The 20,288-nt window shown below is 40.7% G+C and overlaps 3 protein-coding genes across 4 annotated transcripts in view; 1 reads left to right on the top strand and 2 right to left on the bottom strand.

Annotated features, from left to right (window-relative positions):
• The window catches only part of LOC102777995 (cyclin-dependent kinase 17-like), a 39,728-nt gene extending 31,048 nt beyond the window's left edge, over positions 1 to 8,680 (bottom strand). The window contains exons 1-4 of one of the 2 annotated variants that reach the window (XM_087834306.1): positions 8,593 to 8,680; positions 8,427 to 8,519; positions 5,204 to 5,307; positions 67 to 227 (exon numbers count right to left, since the gene is read on the bottom strand). In XM_087834306.1, coding sequence (XP_087690432.1) covers positions 67 to 227; positions 5,204 to 5,307; positions 8,427 to 8,456 — 295 coding nt within the window. In that variant the 5' untranslated portion in view covers positions 8,457 to 8,519; positions 8,593 to 8,680. The remainder of the gene's footprint in view (positions 1 to 66; positions 228 to 5,203; positions 5,308 to 8,426; positions 8,520 to 8,592) is intronic. The other variant, XM_087834307.1, reaches the window with a different exon arrangement.
• Positions 8,463 to 20,020, top strand: LOC102777711 (transmembrane prolyl 4-hydroxylase-like). Its single transcript, XM_006785713.3, has 9 exons — positions 8,463 to 9,202; positions 9,448 to 9,529; positions 13,128 to 13,324; positions 13,472 to 13,562; positions 14,466 to 14,628; positions 14,746 to 14,931; positions 15,118 to 15,208; positions 15,334 to 15,457; positions 18,940 to 20,020. The coding sequence occupies exons 1-9, from the start codon at positions 8,834 to 8,836 to the stop codon at positions 19,146 to 19,148; spliced, it is 1,512 nt and encodes a 503-aa protein (XP_006785776.2). The 5' UTR covers positions 8,463 to 8,833; the 3' UTR covers positions 19,149 to 20,020.
• LOC148096875 (secreted frizzled-related protein 5) lies at positions 9,872 to 11,645 on the bottom strand. The gene is made up of 4 exons (XM_087834310.1): positions 11,125 to 11,645; positions 10,455 to 10,630; positions 10,291 to 10,377; positions 9,872 to 10,191 (listed from the first exon to the last, which is right to left on the bottom strand). Exons 1-4 carry the CDS (start codon positions 11,643 to 11,645, stop codon positions 9,872 to 9,874), a joined length of 1,104 nt encoding a protein of 367 aa, XP_087690436.1.
• Positions 20,021 to 20,288: the final 268 nt, after the last annotated feature.

The following is a 20,288-nucleotide window of genomic DNA, read 5'->3' as shown; positions in this document are numbered from 1 at the left end:
TGTCTGAGTGCCAGTGCTTGCTAAGGTGTTTGCATGTACATGTGTGTTCTCGTTCACATCTCTCACCATTGTCCCTAGCTGTGGATGCCTCATCCAAGGCCATCTGTTCTGCAAGTTCGGACAGAGAGTCATCAACGGGCCGAGCGCTGCGTAGAGACATGGACAGCCTCCGCTTGATGATCTTCATCCTGTCCATCTTCTCAGTCACACCACTGGGGCCCTCAGGCCTGAGGGGGAAGAAAAGCACCACCTTCATTATAATTATATAATCAAAAGCGCTACCTGCAACATGTTCAGAGCTGTCATTATCACCATCAGCAACCACCACATCCATGCTACCCTGTTATTCTATCACTGTGCAGGTAAACTACTGCAGTGCAACCCGTGCGCATTTTCTGCATTTCGTTAAGCTCCCAGAGATTCTGTTTGCTCAAACAGCCTGTGTCCTCATTGTTATGTATCCCAAGAGCAAACATTGCAGAATAAAAGACAAAGAATGAGATGAAGAAAACCCACAGAGGGGTAGAAGAAGAGAGAAAAAGAAATGTACAAACAAAAAAAGTACAGAAAATAAAACCAAACTGCTGACAATGCAACTTCCCGGAGGTTTCAGACCAGAGCAGCTTTCCCAGATGAGCTGTGATTGACAAGCATTTCACTGGGTGCTCCATAAACTACATGCTATGAATTAATTGCGTATGAACTGCAGTCTAAAGTATTATCATACGACGCATCGACACATCTACAGCAAATCCTTCAATATTCCATTTTAACCTGCTGTTCATATGATAACTGATGGAAAGTTAGCTGTAAATAAGGCACAGTGTCTATGCATCTGCAGGACAGACGTATCCCTTAAAATAAATGTGGACAAAGGGACATAGCGTTTTTACAGCAACTTGCTCTTCAGTGGTACAGCCACACTGTGTGTATTTGTGCTTGTATACCTCTTTGTAAACCTCAGTGAGCTTGCAAATATATATATTGTTTAGGGCGCCTCTCAGTAGACATTTCTATTTCATGAGTGTATGTACAGTAACTGTGCCTTTGCATGTGTGCAGTTCTGTGTGTGGAAGTCAGTTTGTCTTCTACTCTCTGCCTTAATGGCCTGAAGGTAGGCACGGCTATGGCAGAGTATTCCTGTCTCCCTTCCACTTCCTGCTCCTTCTATCAAACCCATAAGGGCTTGTGAGCTGGCACGCAGAAGTGCGCAGACACACACACACACACACAGCGACATGGGCAAATACACATTGCACCCACTGCCTTTCTCTTTGTGTCCAACTTTGGAGGCCTCTACAAAAGCCATTCATCCTCTCAGGCCTATTGGAGACAACTAGTGCTCAGAGGGAATTCAAACATTAGCGCTGGGGACAACTGGCCTTTTTTCACCAGAAGATGTGCTTAGGACAATATCTATTGCTCACAACATTACCTCTGCCAGCTTACATGAGATTAGTTAGATGTCGTTTACACCTTAGCTGCAAGCTTTTCTTTGAAGATAAAAAAAAGCCAAAGAAGGGAAAAAACTGAGAAAAAGGAAAGTAACCCCCCCCCCCCCCCCCCCCAAAATCCTCATTTGCATGCTTTCCCAGACTTCATTAGAGAAGGTGGCTGCTTGGACAAGAAGATTGGGTTCTCCTCACGTAACCTTGGAGTGACTATCCACACATTCTCAGGAATAAATGAGTCATATTAGGGGGAAACACTTGAGATATAATTTTCTGCCTATTACCCAGATAAATAAATGCCAGAGTTATCATTAGGACAGACAGATATTGCTGGTATCCAGGCAAGCACACACACATAGACACAGACACACAGGCACACAACAATAACCAATTCCCCAGTCTTCCTCTTATCTGGGTTGAATTAGCATGGACAGTAACACAAATCTCAGCATCCAGTGGGTCATACAGAGAAGCACTTCTGGGTATCTCTGTGTGTATAGCAAGTTAAGATTTCCAGTTATCATAGGGTCTCTAATAGACTGTTATACAAAATAAACACATAGCATTCATTATAAATATTTCATTATATGGAAACATACCTTACTTAATCCTCCTTAAATTGTAAAGTTTGTTATTTTTAAAGATGTTTTTCAGGAAATTCAAGACAGACAGATTTTTTTTCCACTTAATGAGCTTTGTTTAATAAAACTATGAAGCTAAGGCTATACCACGTTTTATTCTTAATGACAATATAAGATGTGTTCAGATGTCCCGGAGCGTTTAAGTGCAACAGTGATTCAAATTGACTGTGCACTCAATTTTGAGTCTTGTGTGATGCAGATGGAGCTGCGAGTGTGACGAAGTTGGCAGAGCCCCATCAGTGAATGAGATAGGACATGTGGCTCCAGGCTGCAGCATGTGCAGACGGACACCTGGCAAACCACAAATAACTCTGCTATGCATAACTCCCACTTAATGGAGGGACGCACTCCAGATGACAAAGGCTACACTCATTCTCTAGGACATTCAAAAGCATAACAAGCACTGGTGTTTTAGCTCTGAAAGCAATACAGAGCATAAACTCATATGCATTAAGAAGGGCTGTGTAATAAAACAACACAAGAGATCAAAGGTCAACGGAGTAATTGATATAAAGCAGGAAAAAGATAAAACCTCTGACTTTCTACCACACTGTTCACGTGTGTTTTCACATGCATGTGTGGGGTGGTTGCATGGATATTGTAGCCTGGAGGCGAGGTGAACTAAAAGACTCCTGAGGAGGAAAGAAGAGGAACAGTCTGATTTATTCAAGACACACCATTTGGGTTGCTAGGTTACAGGCCCAGACTGGAACCGCAGTTTCTGTCGATGAGGTAAAGAGAAAAGGAAAAGCGAGAGAGAAAGAGGCAAAAAGAAGAAGCTGATAATTCAAAATTCACATCTCTCAGTACTGACACCCAAACATGCCAGCGTCAGCTTCAGAAACTTCCTGCCAAACTTCTTGGGATGAGAGCATAACGGAGCGTCATTCATCCAACTTGGCTCTAGGATTGTGCCAATTATGACTTCTTCAGAGGAAAAGTAATGAATGGACCACGGGGCCAATGCCTGCACAATGAATGTGTAATATACACACAAGCTGTCCGATGCATTCATAAAACACACACACAGAGTATTTCAGCTGTTTGTGTGACCATGGTCTCCATTTTCTTCAGCCATATTGTCTTACATCCAGCACCTATTTTTCTTTTTCTTTTCATCAGAAATAAACAAGCGTTACTCTGAAATTCAATGACACATGAATCATACGCATGCATGCACACACATGCAATGTGGCAAGAGTGGAACAGGCACTCAGTGCCACTCCAATGCCACAACATTGCTTTTGCACAGCAGCCTGGGGATGCATGAGTAACGCACAAATCTGCCCAACTACAGAAGCCTACACACATCCACCCAGACAATAGTCCCTTCTCATTATAAACCCAAGGGCTTCTTATCTGCATCCCATCACTAAATCTGAATCTCCGGAGACAGATTAAGAGAATAATATATGGAAAGAAGTTGAATGAACAAGCACAACAAAATAACAAATAAAACATATTGGAAAAGACTGAGCAAAAGATCTAGACTGTCATCATGGCCATGAGAGGAGAAGAAAGTGTGACTGTATGATTGTTGGCGGATCTGGCTCATGAGGATCAGAGAAAGTACAGAAAGATTAGTACATGTTCATTTCAGCCTTTGCAGTGTGACTGTTATCATTATCATGATATTAATACAAAGGGACTTTAGAGATGTAAATGGAAAATATATAACTTTTAATCTTACTTATCTTCAGACATAACAATATTATGATAACATCAAGGTACAATAACATAGATGCAGGCCTATACACAGAAGTAGATCCGAATAGCTCATTTGGGAACATTGGGAGAACACTACATCACAAGACTGTCATCTATGGAAAGTTGGCACAGTTTAACTACTGAATAACTTTCCATCCAAAACGTTATCATTATGTAACAATAACAACAACAATAATAACAACAAGAATACACTGTTCTGAATATAAACTACCTTATTCAATTATAAAAATGAACAACATTCAAGAAAATTCTTCCTACTGTGTAACGAAGTGATTTCCTGGCAATACATCCCCACTTTGAAATAAAGAGCTCTTTGCCAAAGAAAAAGGAAGAGTAGAAGGGTCAGGAACTCATGACTACAAATTAAAATACATATTCAAGATCATCACGGATTATTACTGTTCGTGGGTTATTAGTGTCATTTTATTTTATCCGGGGAGCATTGCAAGGGCAGAAGAAGTAACGGATGCGCGCAGTGTTCAATCTGGACATCCCACTTTGAGATGTCCATAAATTATTTAGCGCACAGTGATACTCCCAGCACACTTTAAGGAAATAATGTGGAGCCCTGCGTTCGCCAGTGACGTTAATTGTTCAGCGTGTGCGGTGTGGGTTTATGGCGAACATCCACGAGGTTATCGACAGCACTGCAGGACCGCAGCACACTCTCTCTGGACGGTCACATATACGGGCGAGATATCCCGTCCAGTCTCGACGTGACTGCGGGCAGGGCGCACAGAGTGAACAGCACAAAGCAGCCCCCACACAGCACCACGTACAGCCCCCACACCAAACACACACGGTGGCGCTCCGGCTCGGGCCTGGCTGGGAGATTCCTCCACCTTCCAGGCCTTTTACACTTTCGGCCAGTTCCTCTCTCCCCGTGTTTTCCTGACGCGAGTATCCGGTAGGAGGAGAATCCAGCAGGGCAAAGAAAAGTTAAACATCCGCCAAGCAAGCTCAGAAACTCAAAGGAAAGGGGGGCTGGGGTCATCTTTGACGCTATCCTGACCTTTAAGTTTCTGTTTGAACGGCTTACGGCGCCGAAATGGTCCCAGACTTTAGGCTCTATTGCCCAAGGGACTTAAATTTGGATTGGACTTTGGTGCCCGAGTCGCCATTTATCGGCTTTATGAGCTACTGCGATTCAGTTTTCTGCAGTGATCTGTCTACAGCAGTTCCACACAGACGCGCAATCTGACCCCGGTCACGCCAACTTATAAACGGCATCTTTGTTTAACGACTCGAAAAATAAGCCTACCTGGAACGTCAGGTGATAGGACACCCGTGGTTGGGTATCGATGCTGGTTATTATAACACAGCCAGAACGACGACACGACCGAATATAAACAAACAAACGGGAAAAGCACCGCTGCCACTGACCTGCTAGTGTTTCTGCTGCAGGAGACTATTGTTCCACTTCTGTGTGGTAATCCAGGCAGCACGTTGGGATGAAGCCACTGCGACAAGTTCCCCCAACTACTTTGCTGCAAAAAAAAAAAAAATACACCAGATCGCCTCCAATCCTTCAAATAATTTGCATCGGAGCGCCGTACGGTGTGTCGCAGTGTCCGGTCGCTTGGATGACTACATAGCTGGTCCGCTGTATTTCATTTTTCGCGTTAACTTTCGCTCACAAACTGCACCGTCCCGTCCGGTGATGATCAGCCATGTCGCTGCTGCTGCTGCTGTGTAGATCCCAAGTGGAAGCAGTGGCGTGATCCCGGAAAACAACGCAAGGGGTGTGCGTGTGTGAGATACACTGTGGACGTGTGCGTATCGGAGCCTTTCAACATCCACCCCCAAAACCACCAACTCCTAACAGCGTCTTTCTCAGGAAAAAGGGGGGGTCAGATAGATTAATTCGGGGTAGCACCGTCACCGGGGAAATTAGCTTTCATTATCCAAACCCCATTCCCATCTAAATATGCACCTCAGAGAAAATTCCTAGTGAATAATGCATAGATATTATGGAAATTCAGCAGAATGATCCACCCCTGTATAGTTGGCATCCACATCAAGGAAAATACTGCCAAGTTTCGCTTGCCAGCATCAAACAAACACTCCCGAAGATCCGTAATTGTGAAGGCTAAATTAAGACTGATTTTATTCGGCAGGGATTTTTTATTTTTTGGTTTGTTTGTTATTTGTGCGGGTGTAGATGAGTTTAATTACACTCCTTAAAAGCCCCGTTACATGCAGTAATGCCCTTATTAACATTATCAGCTTTATTCTCCTTGTAATGTGGCTACTTTAGAACATACTTGAACAGCTTCGCATGTTTTTGAAGACAATCATTAAAAAAACAATGCGTTATTACAGGTGATCCCTTTGTTTTTAGAGGGGATCACCTGGATTCCCCACCAATTGCGTGGGAAATCATAGATGACACAGCAAACAGTTGATGGGGATAACTCTGCCTGCTGAACTTCATCGCCACCACGTGGCTGAAGCAAGAAGCAGAAGCCTGCATTCACGTATAAGACAAATTCATTCAATTGAGCAAATTCTGCAGGGACTGTTTAAAGTAGCCCCTGTACACTTAGCATAGAAGGAGAAAAACATTGTGTCTGGCTTCTAAAACTGCACCAGAACATTGCCTAAACTCTGTGCAACCTATTGCAACAAAATAAGCAACTACAGCTAAGCATATATTTTGAAATAAAATTAAATAATAAACACATTTGAGTATGAATGTAGGAAGCATTAAAAAACGAAAGTACACAAATCATAATAACGATCAAGTAAAATAATTCCAGATATGCCATAGAAATTTTTTCTTATTAACATCAACAAAGACACATGAAATGCTCCCTGTACATTTCCAAACCATACACACTCTATCCATTAAATTCATCTGCCATAAGAAAATGCCACAAACAAATATATCTATAGAGCAGACGTAAATGGCTGTTACATATTTTACACTTTATAATAAATATGTTCTCACATAACAACCATCTTCCTTTTATTTTCCAGCTGCTCCCTTTAGGGGTCCCCACAACATATCATCTGCCTCCTTCTCACTCTATCACTAGCATCCTAGTCTGTCACACTAACCCTCTGCATGCCCTCTTTCACTGCATCCACAAAGGCCTTCCTCCTGCCTGGCAGCTCCATCTTCAACGTTCTTTGCCCAACAAATCCACTCTCCCTCCTCGAGACATATCCAAACCATCTCAGGCTCACCACTCTTATATATAAATAAACTTAACAAATTTTACAGCACAATACAATAAATGTCTGCATTGCTTATCAAATTACAAAACACTCTTGAGCAGACAGAAGAGTACAATCTCATTAGCCCCACATCATCATATAATGATTTTTTTTTAAACAGAAATGATAGCTATGCATTCAAAAAACAGTGTATAATAAGTGACTAAATGCATAATATTATTATTCAAAGACAAATCACAGCTTGTGTTAGAGAATGAATATATACTCATAATTAAATATAAGCTGTGATTATTGATTTTGTTACCTAAAGTGTAATATAGTTAATTAAAAGATGGCCTGAGACTGCATTTATTTTATGACTAATCAGTAAAAGTTTCCAGAATCAAAATATCTCAGGTGCTGCTTTTGATTTTGTTTGCATCTGTCTCTGTAACCTCCCCTCTTTGCAGACTACTTATGCTGGCCTCAGCGACATTATAGAATAGATGTGTAATACTCAAAAATCAATGGAATGAAATCTATGAATTTCATATAACCAAAAATGTTAGAAGCAAAATGGGAGGAATGATTATAAAATACTGTTTGGGGAAAGTTATAAAACTTTTTAAGCAGTTTTTGACTTTGAATAATGCAACCGGTTATTAATATAATTGTAGTTATGTTCCAGTAATAATTACAATTAAAGCAAAGTTAGATAATGCTTTAAAATAACTGTCCAACAAATGTGGTTGTTGTTTAGCAAGACACACTTCACCAGGAGTTTGACACAAATAACCTGAAGAGTAAATTTTGGCTTACTTCAGATACACTTTAGAGGGAACACTACACTTTGTTTTCTCCCAGAATGCTTATTTGACTACTACATATTAACATTTTACAGCTTTTAGGGTAATAAAACGTAAACGGGGCAGTATTAAACTTAACAAAATTACTGCAGTCACTCTTTAACCTCCTAGGACCTGGCGTCCACATATGTGGACATCACATTTTGGGTTATTTAGACCAAAATACTCAATTTTGCTCTACATGGGCCTGATATCCACTTACGAGGACATCCTGCTACTGTTCTATCAAAATTGTAAATGAATATCCTCATTTGTGGCTCTGATTTTTCTTAAAAACAAAAATAAGGTAAAAAAAAAAAATCTGGTGATTCTTTGTTTATCAGGCCCCAATCAGCCCAAATATCAAAGAGAAATTAAAAATGCATGTCGTGGAAGAGTTCGGGTCTCAGGAGGCTAAGAGTTGTTGCACCAGGCAGCTCCTCTCTAAACCTCTCGGTCAACTGCGTGGAGCCTGAAGAAGTAAAATCACGGGCACCAAAGTAGTTCAGCAAAGCTTAGAGAAAAGTCGAAAATCATTTAAAACGAATAATACAAGCTCTTTCTGTTCGGCTGTGCGCCATTAGAGGCCGCTGTGGATTTACCAAGACTTCCGAAACGACGACCTGCTCCATCGTGACTCTTTGGCTTGTCCGTCCTGTTGTTAGGCAGGTTGTCAGGGGCAGCGCATCTGTTAGCTAAAGGGGGATTAGGTTTACTTCAGTTAATGATGAACTATATATTAAACAAAGTACACGGCTGTGGGCATACCTGCTTTTTTGCGCGAAGCTGTCTGACTTCTTTGACTGAAAGCGGCAGAGACGACACGGTTTATTTTTCTCGAAACGGTCAGAGGTTTTCCGCCGAGCTTGCTACATAGGTAGCTAGCTAGTTGAGGTTTACTAACGTCGAGCCATCAGACAAACCAAACCTTTTGACTTTTGCAATAACTTTACCCAATAACTATCCATATTTATATCCAGCTTTCAGTTGGTGCAATAAAAATAACAACATGGAGGCCGCTCAGGAATATCTAAAAGAGCAGAACGAATTTGACGACAATGACGAACCTTCATCTTTACCTTACAATTCCCCGTTTCGCTCCACTCGTCTACACATCCAGAGGAGTAATGTCTGCTCTCGGGCTTATTTCGTCGTGGTCATGGTCTTCTTTCATGTTTACATCCTAAATGTTATCGCCCTGCTGCTCTACGTGCACTACAACAACGGGCCCGGGGATCTTGTGAGTGGAGACGGAGGGTCCTCAGCTGCTGACAGCGATAATGGGAAGCGTCTACCCCATCCTGCCCCGTCCTCCAGAGAGCTGCATGTGGAGGACTACAGTCAAAGCTTCAGTCTCCCTCGCATTGAGGGAATACGGGTAAGAAACGGGGACAGTATCGGTATTGACATTTCGACTCAAAGGTTATTGCTCCCATATACATTACTTCCTGTAAAGTTAAGTCAGCATTTCTTTCTAGTTAAAACAGTTTCAACTACATTTGAAGTATTTAAACATGTAAAGTAATTGGTGTGACATGGAAGTGCTATAGCAAAAAACATTGTATGTGTGCACATACTTGGCCAATAAAGCTGATTGTGATTATGTGTTTTGTGCGTCTGCAGGTTGGACATGTTCAGAGGGTGTCTCTTGTCCCAGACAAAACACATGAAATGAAGACGCTTAGTCTGAAACCATTGCTGTTTGGTAAGCCTTGCAAATAAAGACCAGGTATAAAGAAACTTAAAAAACCTCTGTAAATTTTCTATTTAACATCTTTTATTTCTTTGAACTACTCTGCCTGACTGGCACGGTGCTGATATTGATTGAGCACTGTAGTTGTGACCATCTTACTGTCTGGTAACTTTTCCTCAACCAATAGTTTGGATATGATTTGGAAAAAAGCCCAACAAAACAACAAATGAAACAAGAAAAGGTTTATTTACAGGCTTATGATTTAATTCTAAACATTATCCCCTAACCACAGCTGTTTAGTGCTTGTTTCAGTTCAAGTCAGCTATTCGACTTTTTCTACCTAAACATATAATCCTAGTTTCTGCATCGGTATTGTTTCCACTTGCGTGCAGCTGCCATCAGGTTCTTGTCTTGTTTCTGCCAGGCGAAAGCTTTGTTGACCACCAGGCGCTCCCCGTGCACTGTTCCTGTCACAAGAAAGGTGCCGCCTCGTGGGTGTTGGCGTGTCATGTTCCTCACGCAGGTGGCATCTCTCTCCAGCCACAGCTCGATGCGCGAGCGCAGCTGACCACCTAGCAAGGGTCCCTGCTTCAGGACGTCCAGTTTACCAGCCAGTGAGAACAGAGATAGACTGACTGGGCTGTATTTGAGCCTTGTCAGTCGTAGTTTCACGACTGGGAAGATGGCAGATAAGCCTTAGTCACATTTACTGTTTATCAAACCTTACATGTGTGTGATAATTATAAAATCAAAAAATATATATTGAAACTCACCAAAATCACTCCTACAAAAAGTCTGAAGTAAATCATTTGATGAGGAGGCCTCTTCCAGCTCACAGTCCCGACAGCTCGCCTGTGGTGCTGAAATAGTTAAACCACTAATTGAATCACTTGTTGAGTCAGCGTCAGCAGGTGTGTCTGCGTAGCCAGTTTCTCACCTCTACGCCCTGCTGTGTCAGCGGTGGTGTTAGTGATGGACGAGATACACATGAGATGGTCCGCGGGATACTGGTCGCACCGCAGAATTTCGGGCCATGGGTAGCCATAGCAACTCATGATCGGAGCACAGCTGTCCTGTACGGATTCACACAAGCTCCTGCAGGGTGAGATAAATCTGATGAAGAAGAGATGGAGAGGGAAGATGGGCAGCAATTAGTAGATGATGGGTTGAAATCAATACCACAGTGCTGGACAACACAACACTTGATTAAAAGAGATTTGGTCCTTGTTTTTTTGTTCTTCACACCTAGACTGCACACAGACTGCTAATGTGATAAAGAGGAGATTTAGGCTTTTTCTGGTGGCCTGGATTCTCTGTGAAATCAGGGCTTTCCCGCTGAGACTGCTGCACAGTTTGCATAGTTGTCAAAAGCGTTATCCCTTGACGACTGTGCTCCTAAACAACATTTTCATTAACCTAGCATTTTGGATTTTCTGTTAATAAGTCTGTAGCTACTTGTGGTTATCTTGTGCTTTCAGCAATTATGACTCCTCCAGTATTACACTATCCACTCCATTTCTAAACAAAAACATGAGATATAACGGTCCCTATAAAACGTCAGATTAATATGAAAAAAATTCTAGTACAAAAGATATATAAAAACTTACCTGTCAAGGCAGATGGGAGCAAAGAGAGAGCAGAGGAAGATGCGGGCATCAGGGTGGCACTCTCTGGCAAGGAGTGGCAACCAGCTGGCGCTTTGCTGTACAGCCTCAGCAGGAGTCTCGTGGCCCAGCAGGTTGGGCATCCTCATGGTGTTATAGCCAATATTTTGGCACAGGGCCATGGCTAATGGGATAGAGACACAGCGAGAGGAGCTGCTGGGTTCCCATAGTTCGTCTTCGCTGATAGAAAGTGTGTACTTGAAGTTACCAGGCTCTCCTAGAACTTCACTATCCCCTCCTGGAAAAACTCTTGGTTTAGAAACACTGGTATCTCCAAATCCAGTTTCACTGTTGTCCACAATACTTGCCCTGTGTCCCTTGTTCTTTACCCGAGATCCAACCTTACCCTCTGTCCTCACTCGTTCCTCCATCCCTGTACTTACTCTCCCGGGACTCACTGCTAACAGATTAATAGGCCCAGCAAGCAGAAGGATGAATAGCAGGGAGGATGAATGGGAGGACATTCTGGATATTTAATGAGGACAAAGCTCTTCTGCTCAGAAGGCAAAAAGTAGAAGAAATCCTCAAGTGTCTCTTTTGAGTAATTGATGATCGCTGTGTGAAAGTGATGGAGAGGATGGCCAAATAGGTGTATTTATAGTGGGTGGTGAGCAGATCTGCACAGGAAGGGGGTAAGGGGTGGTGTAGAGAACAGTTAGGAAAAGGAGAAGAGTGCATATTAAAAGAGAAACATGGATGCACTTACATGGATCAGCAGATATAAATGTGTATTATAGAGCCAGGTTAATCATTTGCATACATTAAGGCAGATGCAGACCCTGATAGTAGTGAAACTCGTCACTTCTTTCCAACCCACATTTTCGGTCAAACCACACTTAACTACCTTGTTTCCCTCTGTTGTCTTTGTTTATGCATTATTTATGCATCTTTTTTTTTTATAAATACTTCTTTCTCATTAGAAACCTATATTGTTCTTAATAGAGATTGTTACTGCCCACAGGAGGGGTAACTTTCCACAAAGAAATGTTCAAGAGAAGTTCATCAGATATTATCCTGAAACGAGAGAACATCTGAGACCCATGTGCAGATACTAAAGTGCATGCTTTTGCATTGTGTATAAACATTTGCGCAGGATGCAAATAAAATTGGCGTTGTCCTGCTGTGCAGCCGTGGCCTGATTCCTGTTCAGACAAGCAGGTCACTTCCTTTCCGGGGGAGAAAGAGAGACAGCGGTGGGAGGGAGAAGAGGATGGCTCAGTCCCCCTTCATTCATATCAGTTGTCACAATTAATGAGGCTTGACTGGACTGGGGGTTAACCAAGGGTGCAGTGTAAAAGGCACGGGTGACAAACAAGGCCCCTACTGTACAAGCGCCAGACCTGCCGGAAGCCTTTTATTAGGATGGAAAATGACTGAAGGCATGGACGAACTCTAGGAAATCACGTTTGTAATGTTTGCCTTTATATTGTATCTAATTCAAGAATACTTCGTTTTGTCGGTGTAACATATTTTTGGGGAAACACAGGTAGACCTGCTGAAAGAAATATTTAGGAGCCAAAGAGGAGAATCAGGAACCTCCTTTTGTTGTTGAAAAACGTTAATTTTAAAAACTGTAAGGCAGTTTGTCATTAAAGTTGGCATCACCCCAATGTAGAATGAACTCACACATCATTAGAGACATAAGATTCAAAGAGTCAAAATAAAAAGTATGAAATAATATAAAAAATGAAGTTAAAAAAGAGGAATATGTATGATTTCTTCTAATTGTCTATATGGAATTGAGGACTCAGGAGAAGCTTACATTATTCTCATTCTGTAAGCTGGGAAAGTTTAGATTTCCCATAAAGTTTGTAATGGACAGTCACATGGCTTTGTGTATTAGATAATGTGAAATAAATTGGTATTTCATGCAGTATGGAGTCACATGTGCCAAAGGCTCCAATGGATCATAACATCTGCTACTACTGTCTTTATGTTCCTGTCAGAGATCCCTGGCTTCCTGTCTGAGGAGGAGTGTCGTGTGGTGGTGCAGCTGGCTCAGCTCAAGGGCTTAATGGACAGCCAGGCAACAGCATCCAGCCAGGAACAAGAGGAGTCAAACCAGCCACTGCTTTCACTCAGCACAGAAGAGGTCTTCAGCCTATTGGACTTGAACCAAGATGGGCTGCTTCAGAAGCAGGAGGTGATGAGAGAGAAACATTATGCATCTGCAGGAGGAAAATTGATTTCCAGAAAAAGTCATTTTCTATGTAATGTAAAATTAGATGAACTGTCAGCACATGTTTTGCTTTCTGCTGAGATCAGAAAAACACTCTGGTCTTTCCTCTAGATCGTGAGTCATTCACATTCTCAAGATGGAACTTGGTTGAGTCCCGACAATCTACGGCAGATACTGACCGGTCTGGAGTCCTGCCCCACAGGTCCGTGCTCATGTAGCTCAAACATGCATCTCTGAATTTCTTCTGTCCTGAGTGACTCTATTTAGAAAAGCATAATTGGATAAAGATGTAACTAAAATTAATTTGGAAGATACTGTTTATAACCTAATCAATTCCTGTTCATCCCACCATGTCGTACCTTTGTTATCTGATTCTGATTGGGCTTTTCGAAATCTGTGCCCCTAAAATACTTAATGTCAAAACATGCTATTCTTTTTTTTAGCTAGTCGCAATTGGTCTCCATCTGTTTTCAGCAAGCTTGTTGCATACTCAGTAAATAAGTGCAGGTCAAATTCAAGTGTGTAAATACTAGGCTAGTCTCAGTCGTGTGTGAGTGCTTCTGCAGTGGCTGTGTACTGGTAAGACTAGAGTTAACTGCTCACTGGTGGCTGTGATTGCGTGCGAGTCTGTGAGTGGCAAGGCAGGAAGAAGAGTGACACCCTTTTGACCTGATAGCATTGTGCCAGGCGTTCTACACATCCCAGTCCGGATGCGCCTCGTCCCATCTCATTAAAAACCAATTATTCTCCAACCCCTTTTCTTAATTTTCCCCCGGATACCCTGTATGCCCCCATCTCCCTCCTCCACACTTTTTGGTTTACCAACCCACCCCCCTTCCCTGGCCATCTCTCCTCTGGCACCCTGGAGCTATTGTTGTGGCTGGGACACTGTCTCCCAGGGGAACTGATGGGGACCAGACAATCATTTTTGCTGAGAGTAAAAGCATATTTTTACAGATAGAAGCAAAAGGAATTGAAGAAAAGAAAGAATGGAGGCTGTTATAGTTTACTGTTTCCTCTAGTAGAATTCAAACATAAATCATGAAATCATGACACTGCTTAACTGCAAGACTGGTTTCTTCTTACTTATGTGTATGTCTGGCAGGGATGCTGACATTGGGGGATTTTAGGCATGTTTATGATGTATCCCAGCATCCAGGACAAGAGAAAAGTGGGAAGCTTCATAGTCAGTTCAAACAAAGGAGCAAGCATACCTGGCTTTTCCAAGGCCCAGGATCTCACCATGTGCTGCGCACACTCAGGAACAGGTCACTATCCACACACACACACACACACACACGCTTTATTGTGGCGTTATTCATTCACACTCCTGTATCTGAAGTCTTACGATGTGTTATTGTTTTTTAAATTTTTCTTTTACACAGAGTAACCAGTCTGACACGTCTGCCCTCTGCATTAGTTGAATTGAGCGAACCCCTGCAGGTCATTCGCTATGAACATGGAGACTTCAGTAATTCACACTATGACAGCAGCCCTTCCAACTCAGAGACAACTTGTGCGCATACACGATTGGCAGGAAACACATCTGCTCTCACCGAGGTCCCTTGCCGGTATGTATCTCTTCTGTTGTAATATAATGTAACTTTTTTTTAGAAAGTACTTTTAAAATTCACTTTTATTAACAAGTTGTTGTCAGAAACTTTAATTGTATTTGTGTAACAGGACAATGTCCCCTTTCATAGGGGGAAACCCTTTTCTCATCTCTATTTATTGCTTCCTTTCTTATTTTATTCCAGGTATCTTACAGTTTTATTCTACCTCACCTCTGTAGAAGAAGGTGGTGAATCCACCTTTCCTGTGGCAGACAATCGCACCTATGAGGAGCAGGTGAGTGCACCTTACTTTTTCCACTGTGTTTAAAACCTACATATGATAATTCAGAGAGAAAGAAATCTGACACTTACTTGACTTATTAGACAAAAGCTGTTTACAGTTTTTTTCTCATGTCCTAGGCACTTGTCCAGGATGGAGTTGATTTAACAGACACCCAGGAGACGTGTAGTAGAGGGAATCTGAGAATTAAACCTACTGCTGGGACAGTTGTCATGTGGTACAACCATCTCTCTGATGGTAGAGGTAAGAATAGAAGGTTTTAGCTATATTTATTGCACACACAAAGCCAGTAAGCAGTCCAGTTTGCTAATTTTGTCTGTCTGCTATTTGATAGTTTTATTTCAGTCTTATTGAATTGTGACAAAATAATCTCTGTACATCTGAATGAGTGGCAGGAAAATTCTTTGTAAAGCACAAAAGCTCATTTACCACTGAATCATTTCAAGAACAGGATCACAAATCATTCAGTGTGACATTAGTATTCATGTAACCTCAGAGCTCGCCACATCCATGACACAAATAACTAGGTTTAAAGGTTCAGCAATGAAAACATCTCGATAACTTAACAACATATTGTATGATTAAAAAAGTCATGGTAAAAGGAAAATGTGTCCTCTTTCAATTCTAAGGTTTTCCATATCAGTCCACAATCTTCAGTCTCAATTAGGAAACTGCAACCTCAGATGATCACATGACATTTCATTATTTTTTTAAAAGCACTAAGCCAAACAGCGGAGTCAGTGTATGAAAAACATATAGCCCGTGATTAAATGGCTTGTATAACCATCTTTAGAAGCAGTCACTTGAGGTCAGTGTTTTCTGTACGAGTCTGGGACTTTATCTGTCTCTATGGAAGATATTTTGGCTCGTGCTTCTTTACAGCTTTGCTTCATTTATTTGAGGTTTGCAGTTATCCATTCATGCACAGTCCTCTTGAGTTTCTGCCACAACATCTCAGTCAGGTTGAGGTCTGTTCCTTAACTGGGCCATAGCAGCACCTTTACTCATTTCTTTTTCAACCATTCTGTTGTTGATTTGCTGCGGTGGTTGGGATCATTGGTCCTAATTAGTGCTTATGAACAAACAGAAAAATCTGTGACTGATCAATCGTTTCGTACCTGAATTTGTTCTTTATGAACAAATTTAGAAGTCCTTCTGATCATGTGTATGAACAAATCACAGCCTGGCTGCCTTGCCAATTAAAAAAAATCTTTGAACTGAATACTACTACTAAAAATAATGATAAAAATATTGCTTTTCAGTTAATATTTACGGTGTTAAAACTACCGTAAGTAATCAGAATACTTGTTAGGGAATCTGGATTCTTTTTCTTTCTTTTTTATTGCATTGAGTTTCTAATGTGTAGCCAGTAGATTAGGCTATATGGACCTTGGCCTCCACCTGTTTTTCTTTTTTTCGTGTCGTCTCGTTCATATCACCTTTGATCCCAAAGTTTGTTTGTTTTTGTTTTTTTACTTGAACCACAGTGTCTGTCTCAGGGCAAATCATATTCAGCACTCCAGTTGTTTCAGCCTGAGTGTCGCTATTCATCTATTTATTTGAACAATTGTCACTCCTGTGGAAATACTTCAGAAACCTGTTCCTTTTCTGGTTTCCTCCTTGAACTTCAGACACTATTATAGAATGACTTTCTCCTTATTTTTAGTCTACAAATGCAGGCTTCTCTCCTGCCATATCATCGTCTCCACTTTCTCTGCGTCACCTGGAGGGAAATGTGTTTCCTTATATAGAAAAACTGGGGCAGGGCAGTATGCAAATGTTTGGAAACTCCACAAGCCTGTGCCCACTATGGTACGTGCGTTTCATAAATTTATTTATTTATTTATATATTTAGAATATATTCTTATTAAACCCTGCCCCCTATCTACAATCCAACTTATATTGCAAGTGGGCACCAAAAGTCAAGGAACAAACTAACATTAACACTTATTTCCAGTCCTAACTCTAACCAAACAATAAATATACAATCAGAATATACCACTCCACATAGTAACAAGGAGAAAAGATGAGTAAATAAAATAAATGAAACAAAAAATAATGGATCCTTATTCAATTAACTCCAATTTCATTCACAATCTTCATATTGAGTTATCGTTTTAGACATGTAACACTTTTTAAAACAATGTAAATTTATACAACTCTTTAAATTATAATGAAGAGAGTTCCACAGTCGTATACCCCTAACCGTTGGACTCATTGATCTTTGTGTTGTCCTAGCTAGCTGATGCTTAAAATAACATTTCCCCCCGAACACGTTAAAAATACTCTTTGTAACTTAGAAGGCAAAATATTACTTTTAGCCTTAAACATAATTAATAGTGTCCGTAGTTTCACTAAATCTCCTAATTTTAATAATTTTGATTTTGTAAATAATTTATTTGTATGTTCTCTATATTTAACGTTATGAATCATTCGTATCACTTTCTTCTGTAATAAGTTTAAAGGTTTTATAGTATTCTCATATGTATTCCCCCAAACTTCGACACAGTAACTAAAGTATGGAAAAAACAATGAGAAATATAAAATGCGCATTGTTCCCACTTAAAGTCATCAGACGATGACTTTAAGTGGGAACTCTTTTTTTGTGCAGGGTAGGAACGATTACACAGATATATTAGTAAACGAGGCCCATAATCCTTTTACACGACCCAGTTTTTCTAGCTTTCAGATAGAACAGCTCAAATTTGACTCTAGAATACTTTGACATGCAAAGGAGTTCAAGGTTAACTCAATAGTGACTGCAAAGTCCCCAGGCTATAAAACAAGCCCAGATTATTATCCCTCCACCACCATGCTTGACAGGTGGCATGAAGGATTCGTGCTGATAAGCTGTATTTCAATGTTCCAGTAGTTTTTGGTCTGTTCAGATATAACATAGAGGATCTCTCTTAAGAAACACTTCCAAACAAGCCACACTTATTCAATCTTTTTCTAATTGTACTGTCATGAACATTAGCATTTTACATGGTAGCTGAGGTCTGTAGAGTCTGAGATGTAGTTCATGGGGATTTTTGTGTTTTTTCTAATTACTGTGGAGTCTGACCTAAGGGTGAAATTGCTTTGATATCCGTTCCTGGGAAGACTGTTTCAAATGTTTTCCACTTGTGAATAATATTTCTTTAACTGCAGAACGATGGACTTTAAATTGTCTTGGAAATGGCTTCATAAGTCTTCCTGTCATTGCTGATGTCTTTCTTCTTCGGCATTTTGTTAACACACAGCTGAATTCTCCAGACCAGCAAACTGCCAAAACTTCTGCTTTTATAGAGTTTCTCACACTCGCTGATGAACGGTTAATCAACTGAATTTGTTTAGCAGCAATGGGCTGCTGCTGCTACTTATTAATTCCTATAGAAGTAGTAAGTGCACTGCGTCTCATTTTGGCTTAACATTTATTAAAAATAACAAATAAACAATGACACGGTGTAATGTGTCATTGCTCACCTGAAGTTGTATTTACTTCATTTAATGACCTTTTAATGTCTTGATATGTGAAACCTTAGAATTGAAAGAGGGTGTACTTTATTTTTAACCTGATTATATTTAACTTGTGGTAAATGGTCAGCACAGTGCAGCAAACATCAAATCTGTAAAGTTGTACGTCTAAATGTTTGTCACGCTTGTTGTTGGTATTTTTCAAGACTCCAGTAATTGCTAAAACTTTTTTTTCTTCTTAAACGCTGCTTCTCTCCTGGCTTCCACAGGTTGGATGGGTGAGTTAGATGAGTATTCCCTTCACGGCGACTGTCCAGTCAGACGTGGAGTGAAGTGGGTGGCCAACAGCTGGATAAATGTGGACCCAGATTACCAGCAACAAGCCCGCTACCAGAGAGTAGTTGCTCAAAGGCATCAAGCTAAATCAGGCATGGATTATCAGTCTCTCTCACACAGCGACCTCCACCAGGATCTATAGCTGGCTGTTTTTATTGAGAAAAGTCCTTCTAATTTTAAAACTAGGCCAGTTTTGCGTCATTGCAGCCAGTGAGTTCTGACAGATGTTTTTTTTGTTTGTTTATTTTAACATTGCCAGATGTTGTAGTCAGATTAAAAATTGCACAAAACAGCACCACATATCTCTGTCTTGCACGTTTAGTGAATTTGCAGTTCTGGAGGCATATTTATATAGCACAATTAACAAGTACAAATAAATGTAACAGAGGCAATGCCATTCTTTATGAAAATCAAGCCTTACAAATGTAGAGTAATAGATTATATATGGGGTCCATGTGTGAACAGGAAAAGATGCAGTTATGTTTAAGAGAGACGTCTGCTTACCTCCCTTCCTTTTAGGTTTACTACGCTGCTCCTCCTCTTGCAGGTCTATGTCATTTATTGTTATGGAATTCAAGCCTTTTGTTACAAGCCATATTCATCACAGTATACATAAGTGAATGTGTTACTGAGGGAAATTCCTGTGAACTCTTGTATGTCTATTTTGTTCATCAGTTTTCCTTACAGTGAAAATGAGCTTTCGTCATGATGTGTCATTTAATAAGGTGATTGCAGGAATCTTGTATACTGTATAGAATGATCACTTGTCACACTGGCTGTGCAAGGCCAGTCCTTCAGGAGTAATTTAAATTAGATTTTCTAGTATTTCAACTTGTGTGTTTTTATTCTCACAACTCAAAGCGTGTTTAATTGTCTGAGACTATTTATTTCAGTGTTATTTATTGTCACCGTCTGGTGATTTAAGTTAAATGAATGCATATTTATAAAGGTTTGATGTTGCAGTGGATCTGTGTTTTATTGTATTTGATATGTCATTAAATACAGTATACAAAACAGTGGTACAAAAATATTAGTGGTGTTGTGTAACTACTCACATCATGTTATATAAAGAATCACCACTAGATGTCGCCAACATCATGTACAGTTATTTCTGTGACTTGAATATGAGGTAGTTGTGATATACACCGGGAACTCGTCGGCAATAGTCCCTTTGGATGACCAACTGATGACGTCAGCGCATATGCGTTACTGACGTTGGGTGATGGAGGTTTCACATTCTAGGCAGACAGGTGCTGTACGTGTCTCAGAAAACACAAATCGA

This window comes from Neolamprologus brichardi, chromosome 20 (genome assembly GCF_056152115.1).
Source record: "Neolamprologus brichardi isolate AB-2024 chromosome 20, ASM5615211v1, whole genome shotgun sequence".
Taxonomy (NCBI): Eukaryota; Metazoa; Chordata; class Actinopteri; order Cichliformes; family Cichlidae; genus Neolamprologus; species Neolamprologus brichardi.
Note: the sequence above shows the minus strand (reverse complement) of the source record. Positions and strands in the feature narration are given on the sequence as shown.